Source organism: Mirounga angustirostris, unplaced genomic scaffold (assembly GCF_029215605.1).
Source record: "Mirounga angustirostris isolate CCGP_5_RB_7025 unplaced genomic scaffold, mMirAng1.0.hap1 SCAF_8, whole genome shotgun sequence".
Lineage (NCBI taxonomy): Eukaryota > Metazoa > Chordata > Mammalia > Carnivora > Phocidae > Mirounga > Mirounga angustirostris.
In genome coordinates, this window is record NW_026991716.1 from 127,300,448 (window position 1) to 127,324,908 (window position 24,461).

General features: G+C 32.6%; 1 protein-coding gene and 1 non-coding gene across 7 annotated transcripts in view; both read left to right on the forward strand.

Annotated features, from left to right (window-relative positions):
- Window positions 1-22,837, forward strand: part of STXBP5 (syntaxin binding protein 5) — a 183,217-nt gene extending 160,380 nt beyond the window's left edge. For all 6 annotated transcript variants that reach the window (XM_045865709.3, XM_064598198.1, XM_045865708.3 and 3 more), the window contains 3 exons: window positions 9,519-9,630; window positions 16,676-16,896; window positions 18,678-22,837. In XM_045865709.3, coding sequence (XP_045721665.1) covers window positions 9,519-9,630; window positions 16,676-16,896; window positions 18,678-18,719 — 375 coding nt within the window. In that variant the 3' untranslated portion in view covers window positions 18,720-22,837. The remainder of the gene's footprint in view (window positions 1-9,518; window positions 9,631-16,675; window positions 16,897-18,677) is intronic.
- Window positions 1,626-1,761, forward strand: LOC123838120 (U4 spliceosomal RNA). The gene has a single exon (XR_006789436.1). It is a non-coding gene; the product is annotated as a U4 spliceosomal RNA (small nuclear RNA).
- Window positions 22,838-24,461: the final 1,624 nt, after the last annotated feature.

The window sequence follows — 24,461 nt, forward strand, 5'->3', positions numbered from 1 at the left end:
ATGGCACAGAAATATGAAATATTACATACATTTTATACCCACTCTCCAAGTATAATAAATATCAATTATACACACAAAGAAATCATTTTTAAGGAAGTTTGTTAATGTGGAAATAGTTATATCTGCACATTGTGTCATCCCCTCTCATATACTATGTATTGACAAGGATGTATATACATATAAGAAAAAATAAGGTTTTCTCGTTTTACTCTGAATATTTTTTGTTGATCTGTTTGCAAGAGACTACCTTCTTTAAATACAAAACTGTTTCTTTCTTAATATTCAAGTGCCTTATGTGCTTGCATACAGTTGACCCTTGAACAAGATGTGTTTGAACTGCACAAGTGCACTTATACTCAGATTTTTTTCAACAAATACAGTACAGTACTGTAACTGTATTTTTCTTCCTCATGGTTTTCTTAACATTTTCTTTCCTCTAGCTTACCTTAATGTAAGAATACAGTATGTAATAAATATAACATATAAAATATGTGCTAATCCATTCTTTATGTTATCAGTAAGGCTTCTGGTCAGCAGTACACTGTTAGTAAATTTTGGGGGGATTCAGAAGTTACACATGGATTTTTGACTGTGCACGGCGATTGGGCCCCTAACCTTCACACTGTTCAAGGATCAACTGTATATTAGAAATGATCAGTTTAGTTTCACCTTTTAAAATAAAAGTGCTCTTATATTGAGCTAAAATATTAAAAATTAAAATATTAAAGATTAAATATATAAATATTGATACTTAGAGGAAACCATTATCTAAGGGAACTTTAAGGGAACGTTTTAATGAAAGTTTTTACAATTAGCCCTATTTTTTTGTTTGTAATGAATTTGTGGCTCATTTTGAGAAGATGAGCTTTAGAGTCAAGACTGAATTTAAGTCCCATCCTTGCTAATAATTACACAATTATGTGATCTTAGATAAGTTACTTACTATCTCTGAGTTTCATCGTCTTTAAAAATAGAATTAAAAATAATATCCATGCCATAGGATATGGTGTGGATTAAAGAAGACAGCGCATGTAAAGTGTTTCGCATAGTGCTTGGTACAGAGTATGTGATCACTGTCAGATGTTAGTATTATTTCGGTAAGCTAGACTGTCCTGGAAATGTACTTCTAATGACATTATTACAAACTTTGAGAGTGAAACAGAATTACAGATCTGTTATTTTAGATACAAATTTACATTTACATTTGGGTGGAGATGTTTTTTCAAGGATTCCTAGGTTTCTGAATTAAACCTTTGCTTTTTATGGGGAAGATAAAATTTTTCTTTAGTGTTTCCTTTCACTAGTAAAATGTTACTGTATTAAGAAATAATACAGCCAATTGAATATATTCTTTATTTTCATCTGAAATATGGTCATAATTACTCAAAATTTTAAACTTCACCACTTTTTTAGAATCAAGTCTGTTCTTTGGTCAGTGTTTTATTTTAGTAAAAATCAATAGCAGCAGCAGTAAACTTTACCTATTTATTTTTAAAATGAAATGGTCATTTAGTAACTCAACTTATTTTAATGACTGTCTGCTATGTACCCTCATGATATAAATGGAAAGTAAACTCTAAGCAGTTTGTGATAGAATGTTTTCTTTGAACATTATTGACATTTTAAGCTTTGTGCAGTGGCAGTATCGTAGCCAATGAGGTTTATCCAAGGCGCGATTATTGCTAATTGAACATTATTGACATTTTATTTACCTCTGTATTTTCAGTGCCTAAAAATAATGCTTTGGTAAAAATATGTTTTAAGTACAATGAACTTTATAAACACTATTCCTTGGTTTCCAGAGTGCCCTAATAATTGTGCATTCATTTAACTTTAACCAAAAAAATAAAGAAGATACCTACAAACATTAATGGAGTTTCCAGCCCAGATGGAATAATAGGGACCAGATTAACCCTCCTGCCTGAAGCAGCCCCAAAAAAGCAGACATAAACATGAAACGACAGTTTTCAAGATCCTGAACATGGAGCAGTGAAGGAAAGTAATCCCTGAGAGACAGGAAACAAAGGAAGTGCTCCAGCTTTAATACCTTGATAGAGTTTCCAGAGCAAGCATAGAGGGAAGGTCCTGAGGCAGAGTCTGACCAGCTTCCTGTGTTGAGGAGACAGAACCAAGAGTCTTGGAAGACCAAATAAGTTAGAGTTCTTAGAAGAGAGTATCAGAGAGAAAAGAGCTATACAGAGAGAGAACCCTGCATATCTGCAGAGGGTCTGCCAGGAGTATTCAGTAGAGTACTGTTGAGCACATGCATGTGGATACTCTCTGGCCTGGGGAAGAACCATCTGAAAGGAAGATTAGAGGGAATTGGAATTGTACCTGGTCCCAGGGCCAAGAACAGTGCCTGCTCCCAAAAGCCAAGCTAAAAATATTTATAATTCATGAGTATGTTAGTTTCCTGAAGCTGCTGTAACAAATCACCACAAACTTGGTGACCAAAAACAACATAAATTTATTCTGTCACACTTCCGGAAGTCAGAAATCTGAAGTAAGTTTCACTGAGCCAACATCAAGGTGTTGGCAGGGTCATGCTTCCTCCAGGGGCTCTAGAGGAGACCTTGCCCCTTCTATCCTCTTGAACCTGCCAGCATTCCTGGACTTGTGGTTGCATTACTCCAATCTCTGCCCTCATGGTCACCTTGCCTCCTCCTCTTGTGCTATGTCAAATCTCCATCTTATAAAAACACTTGTAATTGGATTTAGGACCCATCTAGATAATCAGGATAATTTCCCGTGGCAAAATACTTAATCACATTTGCACAGACATCCACTCCCTTTTTTTTTTTTTTTAACAAGATGTAACATTTATAGGTTTCAGGAATTAGAACCTGATATATTTTTTAAAGATTTTATTTATTTGAGAGTGCCGGGGCGGGGGGAGGGGAGAAAGGGAGAAGCAGACTCCCCGCTGAACAGGGAACCTGATGCAGGGCTCAGGTCCAGGACCCTGGGATCATGACCTGAGCCGAAAGCAGACTTTTAACCAACTGAGCCACCCACGTGCCCCTAGAACCTGATATTTTAGATGGCCATTATTCAGCTTACTTCAGTGGGTAATTGGGTAGAGTACTCTGGAGGGTCTGGGCTCATTCGTTGAGGAATAATTAGCCTTAAACTGAGCGCTGCTTCTGACCTGCCTAACAAATTATGAAAGTGAGACCCAGAAGGATCAAAATGTTTCCTATTATCCCAGAATGAAGCTCAAGACAACTTAGCAAGATGAGAAATACCCAGTACTCAACAAGGTAAAAATCAAAAGATCTGGCATCCAGTCAGATTGTCAGGAAAATATGACCCATAATGAGAAGAATAATTAATCTTTAAGAAACCAAACCAGAACTGACAGAAATATTATAATTAGTACAGAAGGACATCAAAACAGTTACTATAAATGTATTCCATACATTCAAAAAGTTAACTGGAGACATGGAAGATACAGAAGACCAAAATCAAACTTCTAGAGATGAAAGCCTACAGTGCTTGAGATGAAAAATATACTGGATAGGATTAACCAACAGATTAGATGTTGCATAAAAAAAGATTAGGTCACTTGAAAGCATAGAAATAGAAAAAACAACTGAGTGTTTAAACTTGACAAATTCATAGCACTAAACCACCTGTATTAGAAGAGAAGTTCTTATCAAATCAGTGACCTCAGCTTCCACCATAAGAAACTGAAAAAGAAAAGTAAGCAGAAGAAAGAAAATAATAAATATCCAAGTAGAAAACCATGAACAGAAATAGAAAACAAGGAAACAATAGAAAAACATCAATAAAACTAAAAGTTTGATCTCTGAAACCAATAAAATTGATCTCAAGCCAGTCCGATTATGAAGAGAGAAGTTATAAATTACCAGAATCAAGAATGAGAGGAGTGGCATTACTACAGATTCGACAAATATTAAAATGGATAATAAGGAAATACTATGAACAACTTCATGCCAACAAACTCAAAAACTTAAGATGAAAATGGACAAATTCCTGGAGAGAAATTACCAAACCTCACTAAAGAAAAAATAGATAACCTGAAGAGTAGTACTGTATCTAATTGAGAAGAAAATTCTAAGCCAGATGACTTCACTAGTGAATTCTATCAACGTTTTAGGAAGAAATAATACCAATTCTACACAAAACTCAAAAAATTGAAGTGGGGAAATCCTTTCCAATTCATTCTAGAAGTTACAATTAACATGATATGAAAAATAGACAAAGACATTACAAAAATTACATACAGATCAATATATGTCATTAATACAGATGTAAATATTATGAACAAAATTTTAGCAAACTGAATCCAACAGTATATCAGAAGGATAATTCTGGTCATGATTAATGATCATAGCATTTATCTCAGGAATGCAGGGTTGACTTCATGTTTGTACATCAATCACTATAATTCACCATATTATTTAACTAATATGAAGCAGTTAACAAAACCCAACATCCATTCCTAATTTAAAAAAAGAAAAATCTCAGCAAAGAAGGAATAAAAGGGAGCTTAAAGGACATCTGGAGAAAATCTACACCTAATACTCAGTGATTGGTTACTGAATTATTTTTCCTTAAAATCAGGAGCTTTTAGAAAGGGGTGTTTATTCTCAACACTTCTGTTCAGTGTTGTACTTAAGGTTCTAGCCAGTGCATTCAGGCAAGAAAAAGAAAGAAAAAGCATCTCAACTGGAAAGGAAGAAGTAAATCAGTTGTTATTATACAGATGACATGATCATCTATCTAGGAAATCTATCCAGAAAGCTACTAGAAATAATGACTGAGTTTGACAGGGATGCAGGATATGAGATCAATATTTAAAAAAAATTCTATGCGAGCAGTGGGCATTTGGAAATTGAGATTTAAAAAACACTGAGCCCCCTGAGTGGCTCAGTCAGTTAAGTGTCTGCGTTCAGCTCAGGTCATGATCTCACGGTCCTGGGATCGAGCCCTGCATCTGGCTCCCTGCTAAGTGGGGAGTCTGCTTCTCCCTCTTCCTCTGCCCCTTCCTCCCACCCCCGCTTGTGCTTGCTCTCTCTCCCTCAAATAAATAAATAAAATCTTTAAAATAAATAAATATACCATTTATAATAGCAACAAAAATATGAACTACTTTGGATAAATCTGACAAAAATATGAAAGACTTCTATATTGAAAGTCACAAAAACACTGAAAGAAATTTTTAATAACCTGAATAAATTGTAATATGTACCTTGTTAATGGGTCAGAAAATTCAATATTAAAATACCAGTTCTCCCCAAATTGATCTATAGATTTGAGGAAATCTCACAAAATCTCAGTGGAAATTTTTTTGGGGAAATTTATTCTAAAATTCATATGGAAATGCATGGGACCTAGAATAGGCAGAACAACTCTGAAAAAGAATAAAGTTGAAGGACTTATACCACCTGATTTTAAGGATTACTGTAATGCTGCAGTGATCAAAACAACATGGCATTGGCATCAAATTAGATAAATAGATCAATGGAACAGAGTATAGAGTTTAGAAATAAACCCACACATATATGGACAACTGATTTTTGATGAAGACAATGCAATTGAGAAGGGATTGCCTTTCCAACAAATTATGCTGGGAAAATTGGATATTAAAATGCAAAAAGTGAGCTTTGATCCATGCCTCACAGTATATACAGCAGTTGACTCAAAATGGATCGTAGACCTACATGTAAATCCTGAAACTATATAACTTTTAGAGGGAACCTAAGAGAAGATCTTTGTTAACTTGGGCTGGGCAAAGATTTCTTAGCTACAACACCAAACTCACCATCCATAAAAGAACGAATTGACAGCTTCAACAAAATTTAAAAATTATGCTCTTCAAAGATACTTAAGAAGTAAAGAGATAAGCCACAAGCTAGAAGAAAACCTTGGCAAAACATGTGTCTATAAGGGACTTATGTCCAGAACGTAAAGGGCTCTTAAAAGTCAAAGAAGATAACGCAATAAAGGCATGGGCAAAATATTTGAACAGATATTTCACCATGAAAAGATGTTCAGCATTATTAGCCTTACAGAACTAAATTAAAACCACAATGAGATACCATTAAACACTTACTAGAAAGGCTAAAATTAAGAAGAATACCATCCCAGGGCAATTGGGTGGCTCAGTCAGTTAAGCATCCAACTCTTGATCTCAGCTCAGGTCTTGATCTCAGGGTCGTGAGATCAAGCCCGATGCTGGGCTCCATGCTCAGAGGAGTCTACTAGAGATTCTCTTCTTCTCCCTCCCCTCTGCTCCTTCTCCTGCTTGCACTTGCGTTCACACTCTTTCTCTCTCTTTCGGTCTCTCTCTCTCTGTCTGTCTCTCTCTCTCAATTAACTTAAAAAAAAAAAAAAAAAAACTGTGTCAGGTTCTCACAAGGATGTAAGGGTCCAGAACTCTAATACACTGCGGGGAATGTAAAAAAATAAAAACAAAAAAAACAGTACAACCACTTTGGAAAACGACTTAGCAATTTCTTTAAAAGTTAAACATTCATAAACCAAAGATCTAGCCATTTTATTCCTAGTTTTTTTAACTCAAGAGAAAAGAAAATTGATATTCGTAACTGTTTTATTTGTACTAGCCAAAAAACTGGAAACTACCCAAATGTCCATACAGATGAATGAATAATCAAATGGCAGTATATCCATAGTAGAATACAACTCATCAATAGAAAGGAATGAGCAGTTGATAACATTCAGTATCATGGATGAATCTCACAGTAATTATGCTGAGTGAAATAAGCCAAGCAAAAAAAAGTTTAGAATATTGTATGATTCCACTTATATAAAGCTATAGAAAATACAAACTAGCCAAGGTTGAGAGAAAGCAGGTCAGCATTTCCTTGGTGATGGGGGTTCGAGAAGGAGCAAGAGAAGGTTTTCCAAAGAAAGCACAAGGAAGCACGAGAGATGGCTATGTTGATTATCTTCATGGTGGTGATGATTTCACAGGTATATATACATATGCTAAAATTTTATACTTTAAGTTTGTGCAGTTTGTCATATGTCAGTTACCTCAGTAAAGCTGTTTTAAAAAGCCATGGACTCCAGAACTTTTTATTATCATTGAGAGGCAGTCAAAAGCATATGTTTATAGATTGAAATACCTAAATTTATTTCTACAGCATTATTCTAACTATATCTAATTTAATTTAAATTAAAAAACATAATTCTAAAGAGGTGGAACATATGAATTATTTCAGTTTAAGCAATTTATAATTGCCCTAAGCACCTTAATATTGTAATTTATAAACAAACTCCCAAGTATTCACTGTACAAAATTTTTGACAGTTGAACTGTTTAGCCTCTCTTAAATGTCATACATTCAATATTGAAATTTATTGCTGTGCTCATCTTCTAAGATATTTATTTAAACTCATTTTTATAACATAGGGTTTTCTTAATCAAAACTGTTAAAATCTGATTATTTGATGTATTAAAAAGAGTGTAGTGATAAAGCACATACATTCATCCATTCATGAAATCAGTCCTAAATTTTACCCCATAAGCTTATTAACTCACATTATAAATGAGATCTAAGAGTCCAACATCAGACAAGTATATTTGTTTTTGTATATTCACATTTTGGGGTAGTTTAAAAGTTCCAGGTACTATTTCAGACATAGAGTTTACTATTATTAGATGTAAAAAGGTATCATAGAAAATACAAATCTATTTAGATTTATTAGTCATTAAAATTAATCATTGTAAATAGTAAATTTAATCATAGGTAAAATCCTTATTTAAATACAAGCAAAAAAATCTGTAGATACTATTTAATGTTGTTATAGTATATGCTTTTTTTAATATCACTTTTTCTCCCCAAATTTTAATACTGAGATTGCAGATTCTTAGAAACCAGTTCTCTGAGAAACTTATTTGCCTGAAGTACCTCTGGGGGTAAAAAGGCAGAGATGAGAATCAAACCCAAGTCCATCTGGTTCCAAAGTTCATACTCTGGACCAGTCATTCCCACACTATAAATGACTCTTCATTTATAAATGTAATCTGGTTTTTTTATATTTCTTACTTTGCATTTGTAAAATTGTAAGCTCATTAAACACCAAATAAGAGCTGTAATTCTAAAATAAATTTTAAAATCGTATCTTTATACCATCACTTGTTATATGTCATGTTACTCTTGATTTAGCATAAAAGACACTCAAATGGTAGCTGTTTGCCGTTTTTGTTGTATGAATTTAAAAGATAGTTTAAATTGGAATCTATTGTAGTACAGTATAAAAATGATTGGGAATATGCCTAAAGTCATCTTTGTTTTGTTATATAGTGTAATATAAATTTAAATTAAGTAATAGTTATCAGTATATTCTTTAGTGAGCGCTTTAACAAGTTTGATTTATTGACTTCAGGAAATTTTTCATTCCAGTTTTATTCCACTTTGTAGAATTTCAGAGGAAAGAAAATTAAAATATATAAGCTTCAATCCACTTCAACATTATAAATGAAACTCTTGTTAATATTGTGTTAACAATTATCTATTCCCATTTGTAATCTGGTTGGAGAAACAACATTAATATGAATATACTTAAAAGTAAAATCTTTGGACATCCTTTATTAACTTTCTTAGCACAGCCCTAAGGAAGAAACTCTAAAAAATACATGCTTCATCTTCAACTATAATAATGTAAAACCAGATACAGCAGAACTCCTACCCAGAACCAATAATGTACTTGTCTTTTGTATCATAGCTACTACTCTTAAGTGGGCAGAAATGCAATCCCAAAGCCTCACTATACTTTTATTTTGATTCTAAAGCTTCCCAGAGCTGCCTTATAAATAATGTTGCTACCATTCTTCTCTTATAGAAATTCCTTCTCTCTCTCTATGTATTATTTACAAAGTCAATAACATATCAGCAACCTTTCTTGTCTCCTGAGTTAGTTTTACCGTTTCTGTGCTCTGAAGAATAGTAATTTCAGACAATACAGAAAGAAGCCTTTCCATCTCCCTGCCACAATTCTGGAATTCCAGGTGTATGTTGGCATAATTCTCTTCCTAAGCTATGCTTATGAAAAAAGAAGTTGATGTGTCTTTCTAGATCACTAATTTTCTGACTCAGCTGAAAGTGATAATTCCAAAACTGTGTCATCATCATTACACTAAACTTTTCAACTTACTAATAGCTTTTCTTCTTTCTAATGTAGGAAGACCTAATTGTTAATCCAGTTATCAATTTTTGATGTTAAGAATTATGGGAAAATTTTGTCTTAATGATTGGAATCTTCTTAAGTGAGAATATCATCTTTGCTTGAAATGTAAGGAAAATAATCTAGCCAAAGTAGCAAGCAGCAAGTTAGTCAATTTAGTCTTAACTGTTCGACTAAGTCAGTAGGTACTGGATCTAGTCACTTGAAATATGCTCATTAATTGTTTGTGAATCTCAACAGGTAATGTTATAAGCTTAAGTTAGACCTTACAGTGATGGTTTTGTGAATTATAGTTTAGTTTCCCTGTAACTTTACCAATTACAATTTGTTTTGATTTTAAAGGAGATGTTGGGTGAACTCTTCACTCCTGTAGAAACACCTGAAGCACCAAACAGGGGATTCTTTAAAGGCTTATTTGGAGGTGGTGCACAATCTCTTGATAGAGAAGAACTGTGTAAGTTGATTTCTTTAATTTGGGTATTGTATCTGTAAAACTGAAACATTGAAGCCATTTAAATTCTTCCTACATGTATAAATTATGTTCACCTTTTTCCTCTTTGTCACATTAATATATCCATGTTTTTAGCAAAAATACATAAAATTGTGTCATTCTAACCCAAATCAGGGGAGTATTTTACTCAAGGAACCAAGATCAGAATAGCTTCAGGTGGTTAAAAAGGAGTATTCACAACTATAAATGAATATTTTAGAAAGTATTTTATTTTCATTAAATGTGATCCTTATTATTCTTTCAATTCCATGATTTACCTTAATTGATGACCTTAACTTTGAAAAAGTTTTTAACCTAAACATTTATTTTACAAAATCTCCAAAACTATTATCATTGCACCAGAAGGTTATTTAAAATAGCAATATCTGGTTTATTTACTACCTTCCACATAATTGGCACCGAGTAGAAATTGGTCCTTGAAGGAGCTAATGAGTCAATGATTGTTTGACCTTTCTTTCAAATAGCTGTTATCTGTCCTTAATTTTTTTTCCTTTTATTCTCTTTCTGTTTTGCTAAAATATTACAGAATTTTCCTTTTGTGTTTCTTTGGCTAATTAGAAAAACTGTAAGATTAAATATCAGTAAGTAGCAGTGCAATGTAATTTTCAAAACTTACCCAGATTATTGATCAATCATCTTGCTACTAAGGATCAGTCAGTTTTAATTCATTTTTTAAAATGAAGACTGTTGTTTAAGTTATGGGGGACTGATAATTTGGAATAATATTCTCACCAAGAATAATTGCTAAAGTTACACAAAATAAAAAATGTTTATTTTAATTCTTAAAAACATCAAAGAGCTAACAGTATAGTAAGAACATGGGGAAGGATGGGAACCCAAAGTGCTGAGTCTGGCAAACTGAGGCCAATTTTACCCTGGAGTACTTTGCTAATCTGAAGCAGGAGGCTGATATACTAAACTGTGTTTATACTATCAAGGTGGGCTCCTAGAACGGGCAAGGGTAGGGATCTTGTTAAACAACTTCTCCTTTTTGCAAGGACCCCAAAGGCCAAGCTTAGGAGTAAAGGTGAACTGGAAATAAATCAGCCCTCACACACACAGACTGAGCTCAGCTTTAAATTATCTGAGTGTCCCAGAAAACTTTCAACCTTAGTTAAGTACTTTTATAGACTGTTTTAAGTCCCTAGCACCTGGCAGAAGCAAATGAAAATGTTCCCTAAAGGAAGATAACATATTCCAAGTCTTCAAATTATTTGTAGAAATAATTTTTCAAATATGTCATCCAAGTTAACCAGGAAAATTAGTAATCAACACCATGAACAATGAAACAAAAGGCAGAAGCAGAATTATAGGTACTTCAGATATTAGAATTATCAGACATAAACTGTAAATAGTCATGTATATTATAAGTTCACATTCACCATGCCTAAACATTTTGTGAGATAACTGAAACCTATAGAAATCAGTACAAATGTGTAAAATCTAAAATTAATTTCTAGAACTGAAAGATTCAAAAACAAAAAACTGAGTGGATAAATTTAACCACAAATTAGACACAACTGAAGAGAAAATTATATAGCTTGAAGACCATCAAAATAGACCATCTAGAATGTAGTACAGAGAAACAAAAAAGATGTAAAATACAAGGAAAATAAAAGAAATAGAAGTTGCAGTGAGAAGATCTAACATATGCTGGACTTCTAAAGAAATAGTAAAGCATGTAAAGAAGAATCAATATGTAAACATATATGGCTGGAAATTTTTCAGAATTGATAGAAGATACCAATTCACACATTCAAGAAGCCTAATGAATTCCAAGAATTTTTTTTTTTTAATTCACAGCTAGAGGGGTGCCTAGGTGGCTTAGTCGGTTAAGCATCTGACTTTTGGTTTTGGCTCAGGTCATGATCTCAGAGTCATGGAATTGAGCCCCCCTTCGGGCTCAGTGTGGAGTTTGCTTGAGACTCTCTCTCTCTCTCTCCCTCTGCCCCCCCCCCCAACTCACACACACACTCTCTGTCTCTAAAATAAATAAATCTCTAAAAAAAAAATTCACAGCTAAGTATGTTACATGAAAATAGAGGATATCAAAGACAAAGAGAAAATCTTCAAGGTGACTAGAGGAAGCTTAACAAGCTATAGACTGACTTCTCAACAGCCAAAAATAGAAAATATCCTTCAGGAATGAGACATTTTTAGACAAATGAACAAATGAATAAGACTTGCCACCACACTAAAGGGAACTCTAAATATTCCTTCATGGAATGTCAGAGATGTAGGAAACAATGTTTTAGAAAGAAAGTAGCAAGTGCATGCATAAATATAATCTGTATAGACTGTAAAGCAAAGTCTTGTGGTATGTATATACACATATAAATAAACAATGTGTGACCCCAAAAAATCACATAAAATCAAGGGAGTCACAAAGGGTAATGGATTTAAGGTGATCTGAGATCATGCAATTTTTGAGAGACTTTTTAAAAATATCTAGTAGCATTAATAAGTTAAAGATGCATGTTAAAATTTTTAAGGTGACTTCTACAACCTAGTATATCTTCCAGGTGAATAGCAGGAAAATCACAATCCTTCCAAAATAAGGCAAGAAAGGAAAAGAGAAAGAACACAAAACAGGCACATAAAGGACTGTAGACTTAAATAACCATAGTAATTATGTCCCATTTAAAAGGCAAAGGTTATCCAACTGAATTTAAGAAGAAAGAATGTACATTGTTTACAGAAGACGTATTTAAAACAGAAATATTAAAATCTTTAAAGTTGGAAAACAGGAACACAAATGAAGAATCAGCTGGTTTAGCTATATTAATATCAAAATGTAAACATTAAGGCATTATTGAATGCACCTTATATTTTCACTTCAAAATATATAAAAAACAAATATTGACTAATTGCTAGAAGAGACCATTTCCCAATCATAGCAGGGGAACTGCAAATATGCCCATTGATTGAGATATAAAAGCAGACAATAAGTCTAATAGTAAAGGATATAGAAGACATGAAGAACACAATGAACTTAAACCTACTAAACAGATATACAACATTGCAGAATACATTTTTTTCAAACACACACAGGATGTTCATAAAATATATTTGTATAGAAATTATAGATGTATACCAAATTATTTTGGGATAAAATATTATGTCTATAATGAATTTTGAATATTATATTTAAAAATTTTACATGTAAACACTCACAGCAAAAAATGTTATCTATTACCAAAATTAGATAATGAGTGTATGGATATTTATGATACAGTTCTTTTACCTTCCTGTATGTTTGAAACTTGCATTTTAAAAAGTTGGGGTTTAAGTTGACCATATGTTAAATGATTTTTTAAAAAATCAAATTTCAAAGGATTAAAATCAATTAAGGGTTTGTAATCTAATCACAATGCAGTTATACTTGTAATTAATAACAAAGTTAATTTTAAACCCCCATGTTCGAAAATTAAGAAATAAACTTTTGAATAACCCATGGGTCAAAGAATTCATAACCATTGGTATGCATCTAAAGTAATAGTGGTATTTATAGCCTTAAATATATATACAATATTATTAGGGGAAAAAAAAACCCAAAACATGAAAATGAGTGAACCGAGCAGCCATCTCAAGAAGGTAGAAAACACAGCAAAATAAACCAAAGAAAATAGAAGATAATAAGATAGTAATGACTTAGTAAACAAATTCAAAATAGAAAAAAAATCAACAAAGCAAAAAAAAAAAAAAGGAAGACACAAGTAAACACTATCAGGAATGAAGAAAGATAAGAGAATGTAATTGCCTTAGTTAAAGCATCAAAGCCAGCAACTTTGTTGAATCTATTTTTCTGAAGCCATTATCTTTCTCTGCCCATAGCTGGAAAGAGCTCTTTGCTTGTGTGATTACATTGGGTTTACCTGGATAATCTATCTCCAGCTCCTTAACTTAATCACATCTGCAGAAAAGTTCCTTTTCCTGTGTGAGCTAACATAATCACAGGTTCCAGGAATTAGAGTAAGGTCATCTTTTAGAGGAGTGGGGGACATTATTCTGTCTACCAACACTCATATCAAAACAAACAAAAGAAGTCAAATACTTAGAAATAAATTTTAACAGAAGATGTTTAGGACTTTATGGGGAAAACAGATAATTATATAACTTTGTTGGCAGAAGTTAAAGACCCAAATAAAAGAAATATACCATATTCATGCAGTAGAAGATTCAGTAAAAGGCATCAATTCTCCCAAAACTGATTTATGCATACACAGATATACACTTAATGAAGTCCTTATCAAAATTACCTTCCCCCCAAAATTTTATAACTGATACTAACCTTTAGATGGAAATTCAAAGGGTCTTACCTCTTCTATTTAGCCTTATATTAGAAATTTTAACTAGGACAATTAGGCAAGAAAAGGAACTAAACGTCATGCAGATTGGAATGGAAGAAGTAAAAGTCTATGTTTGCAGATGACATAATCTTGCAAATAGAATATCTTAACCCGCACCCAAAAAAAAAATTACAGCTAACAAACAAGTTCAGCAAGATTGCAAGATATAAGATCAATATAAATAATCAATTTCATTTCTTCTATGTACTAGCAATGAACAAAATGAATATTAAGTTAAGAAAACAATTCCATTTATAATAGCATCAAAAAGACAAAATAACGGGAATAATTTAACAAATGTGTAAAATGCACTAAAAACTTCAAAACATCATTTAAAGATATTAAGTCATAGATAAATGCATTGACATCCTATGTTCATGGATGGGAAAATTTAATATTGGGCAGAAGGCCATGCTCCCCAAGTTGATCTGTGCATTCAACACAATCCCTGTCAAAATCCCAGCTATTTTTTTTGAAGAAACAAACTGCCCCTAACATTTATATGGAAATGAAAAGGATCCAAAATAGCCACACATACACAAAAATTTTTTTAAAGAAGAAAAATGATGGAGAACTCACATCTTTCAATTTCTGAAGTTACTACAAAACTATAATTATCAAGATAGTGCAGTACTGGCGTAAGGAGAGATGCACAGACCAATGGAATAGAACTGAGAATCCAGAAATAAGTCCATACATGTGTGGTTAATTGATTTTCTACAAGGATGCCAAGAAAATTCAAAGGTAAAAGAATGGTCTTTTCAACAGATGGTGTTGGGACAACTGGATATCCACATGCAAAAGAATGAAGTTGTATCCTGCCCTCCCACCATTCACAAAAATTAACTCAAAATGGATCAAAGACCTTAATGTAAGAGCTAAAACTATAAAAGTCATAGAAGAAAATATATATATATAAACCTCTGCGACTCTAGATTAGGCAGTGGTTTCTTAGGTATGACACCTAAATCACAAGCAACCAAAGGAAAAAATAGATAAATTGGATTTCATTAAAATTAAAAATCAAAGAACACTATCAAGAAAGTGAAAAGACAAACTGCAGATTGTGATAAAATAATTATAAATCATATACCTGATATATCTGAAATCTGATAAAAGTCCAGTATTCAAAATATATGAAGAATTCTTACAACTTAACAATAAAAAGACAAATAGCCCAGTTTTTAAATGGGCAAAGGGTTTGAATAGATATTTCTTCAGACAAAATATACAAATGGCCAATAAACACATGAAAAGATACACAACATCATTTCTCATTAGGGATGCACAAATCAAATATGTTTGCAAGAATGTGGAGAAATTGAAACTTGTACCTTGCTGGTAGAAATGTAAAAATGGCATATAACCTCTTTGGAAAACTGGCAGTTCCTCAAAAAATTAAACATAAAGTCATCATGTGACTCAACAGTTCCACTCCCAGGTATATACCCAAGAGAATTGAAAACACATATTCACAGAGAAACTTGTACAAATGTTCATAGCGGCATTATTCATAATAGCCAGAAAGTAGAAACAACTCTAACGTCCATCAACTGATGAACTGATAAACAAAATGTCATATCTCCATACAATGGAATATTATTCAGTCATCAGGAAGAGTGAGGTGCTGATGCATGCTACAACAGGGTTGAACCTTGGCAACATTAAGTGAAAGAAGCCAGACACAAAGGTCACATATTGTCTGAATCCATTTATATGAAATGTTCAGAATAGGAAAATTTATAAAGACAGAGTAGATTATTGATTGACAAGGACTGAGAAGGAGGGGTGTGGGAAGTGACTGCTAATAATTAGCATGGGGGTTTTGTTTCTATTTTTGTTTTTGAAGAAAATGCTCAGGAATTAGATAGTGATGATAGTTGCACAACCTTCTGAATAAACTAAAAGTTACTAAAGTGTTCAGGGGCAAATTTATGGTATGTGAATTATATTTCTAATGAAAGAAATGTAGGCTGAAGGAGGAGGGAAAATCTGACCTCATTCTTTAACAGAATTTAAGAATTTTGCAGTAATCTAGGTATTAGGTAATCAAGGTCTGGATTATGTAAGGAAAGAAAGCAGTGAATTCCTGAGATCTTTTGAAGGAAAAGTTTGTTCTATTTGTAAGTGACAAGATAAATGGAAAGAAAGGGATGTCACATATCTACGACTAATGGAGACCGAAATAGAATAATGAATAAATTCTTCATTTTTCTTCTAAGCTTAGACATAGTATTTAAAGTATGAGAAAGCATGGAATAAATAAACTAAATCAAATCTGTATGTTTAAATTATCTTTAATTTTTTGCAGAACTAATAGCAGTTTTTACTGTTACGTAAGCTGGTGTCAGTCTGCCCCGTTATTCATTGCAACAAATAATTACTAGTCCCCTTTTTACACGAATTTTGTTACATAAACTAATATAGAGTAGAAAATTAATATACATTCTGTCTTTGCATGTTTCAAAAACTATCTAAAATTATTAAAATGATATAAAAACATTAATTATGGAGTGAAATATATAAATATTTCAATTACATTGTTATTCCACCTAAAAATTGTGTTTTAATATTATATAGTAGGATTTTTATATTAAATTTTCATTTGAGTTACTCTTTCATTTATCAAATTCATTCAGTTGGAGAATCGTCCTCAGGAAAGGCCTCAAGGAGTCTTGCACAGCATATCCCTGGTCCTGGAGGCATTGAAGGTGTGAAAGGAGCAGCATCTGGAGTTGTTGGTGAATTAGCACGAGCCAGGTTGGCGCTAGATGAAAGAGGGCAGAAACTTGGTGATCTGGAAGAAAGAACTGCAGCTATGTTGTCCAGTGCAGATTCATTTTCTAAACATGCTCATGAGGTATATCTATCAAACAAATATTTAAACAAAATAACCTAGGTTAAAGCAAGTATGAAAATTGTTGGGTTTCTTTTTTTTAATAGCTATTGTATTTCTACGCAAGAACTTTCATTTATCCTCTGTACAATTGCAAAATCCTGATTTTTGCCACCTGAGGGAGCCATTATAAGAATATGTTTCAGTAGCCTTTGGTTTCCTCCTGAAGTTTATAAATTATGAAGGAACCTGCTCACATTCAGGCTTCTAGTAAACAAAGCCAATGATTTTGCAGCTGTTTTTAGGGAATGCAGAGGACTCAGATTTTACTACTGACTTCTAAAAAAGGAAATAATTTGTCTCTCTTGATTCTTTAGGTTGATCTAAATAACTAAAATTGGCAAACATTTTTATTCAAATAGACAGTACTAAATCTATCTGTAGACCAGTTCATACAGAGGATGAATGAGATGCATTTTTGCAACAAATTCGTCTTGATGAATTCAAAAGTCATGGTGGACCTTAGAAACGGATACTGTAAAAAAGGGATCCCTAGCTGGCCTTACAAGTATGCTTTGTTGGCCAGCATTGTAACACTTTAAAAAACTGACCTTAAAGGCCCTTAGGTAGAATATATATCTTCATTTTGCCACGTAGGTCTGTCACTCCATGATGCTTTACACTGGGCTACTTCACACACTTAGTTCCTAGCCTGACCCTTGAGGACATTTTTAGTTTGTTATCTGAAGAAACCATATTAAGGTTATTTTTGTATTTGAGTACCCAATCTATCATTAATAGCTCTTTAAATTTTTCAATCAAAAGCCATCTTTTCCTTGCTCAAGAATAATGAAAGAGGTCACTTGACCTGGGAGAGATTTGTCCAGGGCTTCAAAGAGATTTGGAGATCCCTTGTGAGTCCTTGTACTAGACTAACACACACCCCAGATATAGGCTAGTGACCTTGGTCAAGAATTTTGTTGGCCTAACCCTGCATCTGACTGTGATCTCTAATGCATCTAACATTTCAGCCAATTTCAAAACATATTCACAATCTAAGTATTTAGCTCAGACTCAAACTGATAGCTTCTCCCTTTGGAGTGAAATATATAAATATTATATATCCTTTTTCATCTACCAAATGAAATTTTGAGCCGTATTTGAGAGTCTGTGGAGATAATATATTGAGGTGGTTAAGCTCATGGGTTCTTAAATCAGACAGTGTGGGCTCTAATCCCAGGTTCGCCATTGTGTTACCTTGGGTAACCCGTATAAGCCTTATTTGCTTCATTTATAAGATGAGGAGAATAATAATCTCTAACCATAGAGCTGTGAGGGTCGACCAAATGAATTCTTGTAGGGAGGGTGTTCCATGCAGCACCTGTCTCAGAGTAACTGCTCAGTAAGTTTTGGATGGCAGCAAGAGTACTGTTTTCAAGCTTTCATTCACCAGGTTCTTAAACCATTATTTTTAGTTCAAATCAGAGAACTGAAAATTACCTTATTTCTAAGGTATTAGCTTAGGTCACCAAAGAATATACTGAGCCAAAGTTCAATTATGTCACATTTTTAAAAATAAGAGGACCTTCTAGGCTATAGTTCTTAATAGTTACGGTCTTTTCTCTAAATGGAACAGTTCTTACTTATTGCTTTCAATATAAATTGATTTGAAGTAAGCAATATGGTTAACATTATAGAACATTTCAGGATGATATAATGTTTTGGAAAAATACAGAAATCGATTATAACATAAATATTGTTGTTCTGGCACTTTTAAAACATTTTTTGTGTTTTCTCCCCTTTAGATGATGTTGAAATACAAAGATAAGAAATGGTACCAGTTCTGACAACCAGAAATCCAACTAAGTCCAACTTCAGCTGGAAGGAAAAAGAATTTTCCTTTTTATTTTATTGATTTCAGTTTAGGAAAGTTAACATTAAAGGGATGTTCATCACTGGATACCGTTCTTTCCTAGCACAATCATGCACTGTTTTACCTCAGTCATGTGGCTTTAACTGAGGAGGGTCCACACGCACTCAAAGTGGAGTAGGTGGTATGTGCCAGCTAGGAGTGGACAGTGTGGGAACTAAGCAGGTCACATGTTACAGATGAAGAAACAAAGGGGGATGTTGAGGAGACCTGGCAGGGACTATTCCTGGGTCATTCCTGTATTAAACTTTCATAGGCCAAAAGATTGTATGCTATTGTATCTGCCATCAGTGTTTGACCTCTTTGAGGGAGAGGCAATAAGTCAGAAGTCCTGAAGCTGAAATAGTTATGTTTGTGTCATTGACTGAATTATAAACAGCTGTCTTGGACTTTCCCTCCCTTAAACTGAACGGTCATCAGTGTCATTAGTGAAAAAGAAACAAACTGTTTGTTACCATATCTGTAGACAGATAAGCTGAATGGTGGGCTTTAAATAATAAAAACATACACATCATTGACGTGTGTATGGGCTACTCTTGGATTCTTGTTATTGTATACTTGTGTTTAGTCCATATTTTGTCAAAAGCAAAACAAGGCGATACATCACTTTTTCATTGAAAAGAAAAGTGTAGAGCATGACTGAACTGCTCATCATTCTGGGAGTTTCCATGTAGTGGCTATACAGTGTGGAAAGTGAGAAAAACCTCCATTGTGGTGAGGAGAATACTTCAATGTCCCTTGTCCTTGTTCTCATTAATTCAGCTAAAGGTGGATTTGACCAAAATAGTTACTGGTTAAATTTGTAGAAATGTTGAAATTGGCTAAGTTTTTAATTTTGCTTGAATTTTTATAAAATGTTTAACCAAATGTACCTTTGCATTATTTAATTAAAATTGCTAAAAAAAAGGTTTCATTATTTCAGTAAAACGCTCAGCTCCCTTTTTAAAATGCCCTTTATTTGCTAACAGTTCCAGTACACTCAGGTGATGAGCCAATTAAATCTTAGTGCACATGCTGTCGCATGGAAAATTAACAAGCATCTGTTGTCAATAATTATCTATATAAGAGTCTAGTCTGATGACCTACAAAATATTTTCTGTAGAAATATACTATAAATCTGTACATGTCCTTTCAAGGTTTTAAAAAGCCAAAAGGAAAGGAAAATATGTGCATTTTGGTAACTAAATTATTTCTGTATTGGAGTATAATGCAAACGAGACCATCAGTGGACAATAAATGATTGGTTCCTAGAATAGCATTGCAGACAGGGAAGAGGTAACTTGGTAGACCTGGAAGTAAGTGATCTCGTAATACAGGCTCATCTGAGATGATTATTGGTGGTTCTTAAAGCAACAGAGGAAGAGCAAAATAGAAGCATTACACTTACTATTAATGAAATTTAAATATTTTCTTCTATAAAAAATTAAATAATTTTTTTCATTAAGAGATAATCAGAGCACAAATTGATAGAAACTTGATGGTTGTTTTTTCTATTCCATATGATCATTAAAGGTATATATAGAACACCTTAATTTCATACAGTCTGTTATGCATCTTTTCCTCTTTATTCTTTTCACTAATAAAGCTTTTATGTTTACATTTTATAATGTGCACTATGGGATACAAAAGTTTACATTAAAATTTACTTTGAATGTCATCAGGGAGGGACTAAATATATGTGATAGAGATAATTGATTGAGCCAAAATAAATATTTTAAAAGTAATCATTTTCAAAAGGTTTTGAATTTGTAGAAAATACCTATGGGTAACATGTTTCTGTTTAGGTAATGTCAGCTATATGATGAACAGTCAGCAGTTTACAGATGGCTTAATTTGTATCCTGTGTTATCTAATAAACCCATTGTTCCAAGATCTGTCACAGGAAGTATTAGGCCCTTTTTTAAGGTACAGTTTTGAGAATGTCATCAATAAAATCAACAGTTATGGATTTGAAGTTGAGAAGCATTAAGTAAAATAATATACTGGTTGATTCCCCATTATGTGGAAGGGCATATTAACTCCAGTTATTTAATTTGCTGTGTTACTTTATGTTAATTGTACATCAACTTAATTTCTATGGTCATTTTTCCTGTTGTATATAAAATGAACTAATCTTGTAATTATTTTCAAATAGAGAGGTAGATACATTTATCTGAGATGGATTTTATAAGAAAATGTTAAATCAATATTTTGAGTTATTTTGTTTTTAAATTAATCTACAGATTATGCACAGCAAACCTAGAAACTCACTTAGAACTAGAAAGCTTGAACTATTTTTGAGAATAGAAAATAGCTTCTCCGAGTTATACTTGATTCAGTCTGTAGATAAGAGACAGTCTGCAGTAATAACTAACCCAGGGAATTTATTGTAATTTGAGAGATAACATCTCTATTTTTTTCTTTTTACGTGCAAAAAGTAACAGTCACCAGCAAGCCAGGATTTCAGGAAAACAAACCAAAAAAAAAAAAGTCAAAAATAGAAAATATTAGAAAAATGAAAGATTTGTGTGTGCTTCCTTCATATCCTTATTTGAGGACATTATTCTTTGTTGCATTTGTCCTTCGCTCTAAAATCATTGAAGTATTCATTAATTAGCAGCTTATCAATAGGAAGTTGTTTCCCTATATGTACCACATAGCCAGTTCACTCTTCAAACTAAAATTCATATGTATTTCCTTAGAAAGTTGTTTGAAATCTTAATACTCTGACAAATTCTATATATTACATCCATTTGAACTTTCACATCATCTTAATCCCCTGGGTTTGCATTTCAGTTGTACAAAGTGTTTCCAAAAATGGTTATAAGTATCACTGAGCTGTGATTGACTTAATTTGCTTTTCTTTATGGATGTGAAAAAAAATGCTGCTACTTGTCTATGTTATGTGTAGTATATTACAATTTAAGTACAGTTCTCTATAGTAAAGGAAGAAGCATTTCTTTTGCTTAGACCTTCTTAATTGTAGGTTTCTCTGAAGTTCTTTTGTGTAGATATGTGTGTGTTTTAAACAAGTCTGAAAGTGTTACACATTTTTAGGTTACAGGGGGTGGTGGGGAGACAGCTGAGGAAAGGGAAGACAGGGGGAGACCCCCACAGAGTGCAGAGTTTTACCCTGAGTTCCAGATTCCGTATGTTTTGCTGAAGGCATTTTCTCAATGACATTAGAAAAGCTATATCCAAAGGTAAATTTTTTGTGGCAAAGATTTATTTTACATTTTAACTTGGGGATTTTGTTTATTTGTTTTTGCAAAATAAAGAGCACTGAACTTTAAACTTGAATTTTTTCTGCACTTTTTTAGGTAACAAAAACTTTTTATTATCATTTAATCCACATCTCTCAGTTAAAATCAAGTGATGCATATGTATAAAACATACCAAATCATGAATATGCTGCTAGCTGCACCTTAAACGATTAAACTGATCATAGTCTTAAAATCTTTAATAGGGCTTTATATAGTTTTCAAGGAAAAAAATGGTAAAATCATTTGCTGTATGTTTCAGTGTTCTAGGTCTTAAATTATTGCAACACTTTCAGATTTGTTTTAAGATCATACAGTAACATGTTATATTTATACATACTGCTAGAGAATATACTTTTAATTTTAAAATGAAATTTTTATAAATGTACTCTTTAATTTTAAAAATGGTGAACTTGTTAAGTTTAAGTCAAAGTACTTAAAAAGTATGTATATTATCCATACAAAAAGTTATGTTTTACGCTTATAATAAGAAATATTGGTATCTCATATCGAGATACAATTTTAGAGAATCATACATTATTCAAAAGTCTTCATGCATTGACAGGAAAGATAATCATTACTGTGGTTTAAAAAATACCCTCTATTGAGCATTTTCAAATATTAATTTTATTTTGGGGAAAATGCCCACAATAATAATTGCAAGATCTTTCTCACTAGCTGCAGCTTGCTGTCGGACGCCTACCTTAACTATTGTTTTAAAATATATATATATTTAAAATAGTTTTCCAGGTATTTTCTTCTACCTTTTTTAAAAATAAATTTCCAAAAATGAAAACAGAGTTTATGTATTTTTGTCAATGAAGGTTTTTATTTTGTAGTTTATAGAATTTGTTCCTTATCAGTTTGATACTTGATCACTATTCCTAGACTTTTTAATCTGTTTTACTTTGAAAAAGAGCACTTCTCTATCTTAAGTGTCCTCCTTTTTTTCTTTTTCTTTTTAGAGTGTTTGTTCTCTTGGATTGAAATTTATGCCCACAAATGATTTTTTTTCATTTGAAAATGAATGTGAAGATACTGTTTACAGCTTTTGTTAATCACACTTTTCATCACTGATCAATTTCTTGTAAAGTGCTATGGGGATTATTTTTCCTGTGAATATTAATGATCTTACTCCTGCCACAGAAGTTTTAAAAGTTCTGTGGACAGAAAATAATTGTAACAACAACAACAAAAATTAAAGGGAAAACTTTACCTTTCTCAGCTGAATTAGATGGTTTTAATAACTTCCCAGTTATCACATGGCTTTCTTCAGTTATTAATACAGTCTTAAATTACTAGGCACAATTCATTTACAAATTGAGTACAGTAGTCCAGGACTACATGTAATTGCTCTTTTTATTGCATATTGCATTCTTTACATCAGAAAAATCATGAATGTCAGTTTTGCCGGTATTTTGCAATGAGGCTCATAGTTTAAAATTTTATAGTGTATGAGATGTAAATAAGTCAGTACTAATTTATTGTAAGTTGTTTGGCTCAGGCATTTAAAATGGACATAGGCTAATGGCAATGGAATCCTATTTGATTGGGAGTTTCATTTTTTTAAATATACGTTTGCTAAGTGTTTTATGTTGTTCGAACTTTGCTTCAACTGAAGACAACGTGAGGAGTTAAAAACAGACTCAACATGTCAGTAGAAAGCAATGCAAAGAGAGTAAATCATATTTTAAATTTTTTTAGTTTTTTTTTTTTTGTAAATAAACGGTACTGTGATACTTTAGGTGTGACCTCTGCTTAACATGATAGTTAGAACCAGAAAAACATTTCTTTCTAGTTATACTATTGGTTCATTGTAAATGCATCACCAAAATAATGTTAAAAAGAGCAAGGATAAGTTTTTCTAACGTTGTCCACTTCAGGGGCAAGCATGCTTGGTATAGAGCTCTAGCTTGTGTCTACCTTAAACCCGCAGGCAGTTTTCAGTTGCTGCACCTTTTTTTTTTTTTTTTTTTTTTAATTTTGCTCAGTCCAGTAACTATCTCAAAGGTAATTGCTGGAGTATGTATTTTAAATACGGTAAAAAAAAAAAAAAAAAAATCTCTGTGTACTGTTTCATTTTAAACAAAAACAAAAGCACTATTGCAAACACTAAAAATGTGTTAAACTTTGTAGTTATTTTGCATTCCTGTACTTTACAAAATGTCATCACAGCAAAGGTTTAAAATTAGGTAATGAAATATTTTTGTAAATAAATACCGTTAAGCTGGTATTTTAAAAAAATGTATTATAATGTTTCTGGAAAATGTTCATATATATGTATATGAATGTCTTTATGCTGAAGGGCTCTGATTGGGCAAAATAAAATACTCTAATCTCTCCTGAAAGTAAACAAGCCCTTTTTTCTGGAAAATCTGTTTTAATTTTTTTCTCTGAATTGTGGAATTAATCCCATTAGT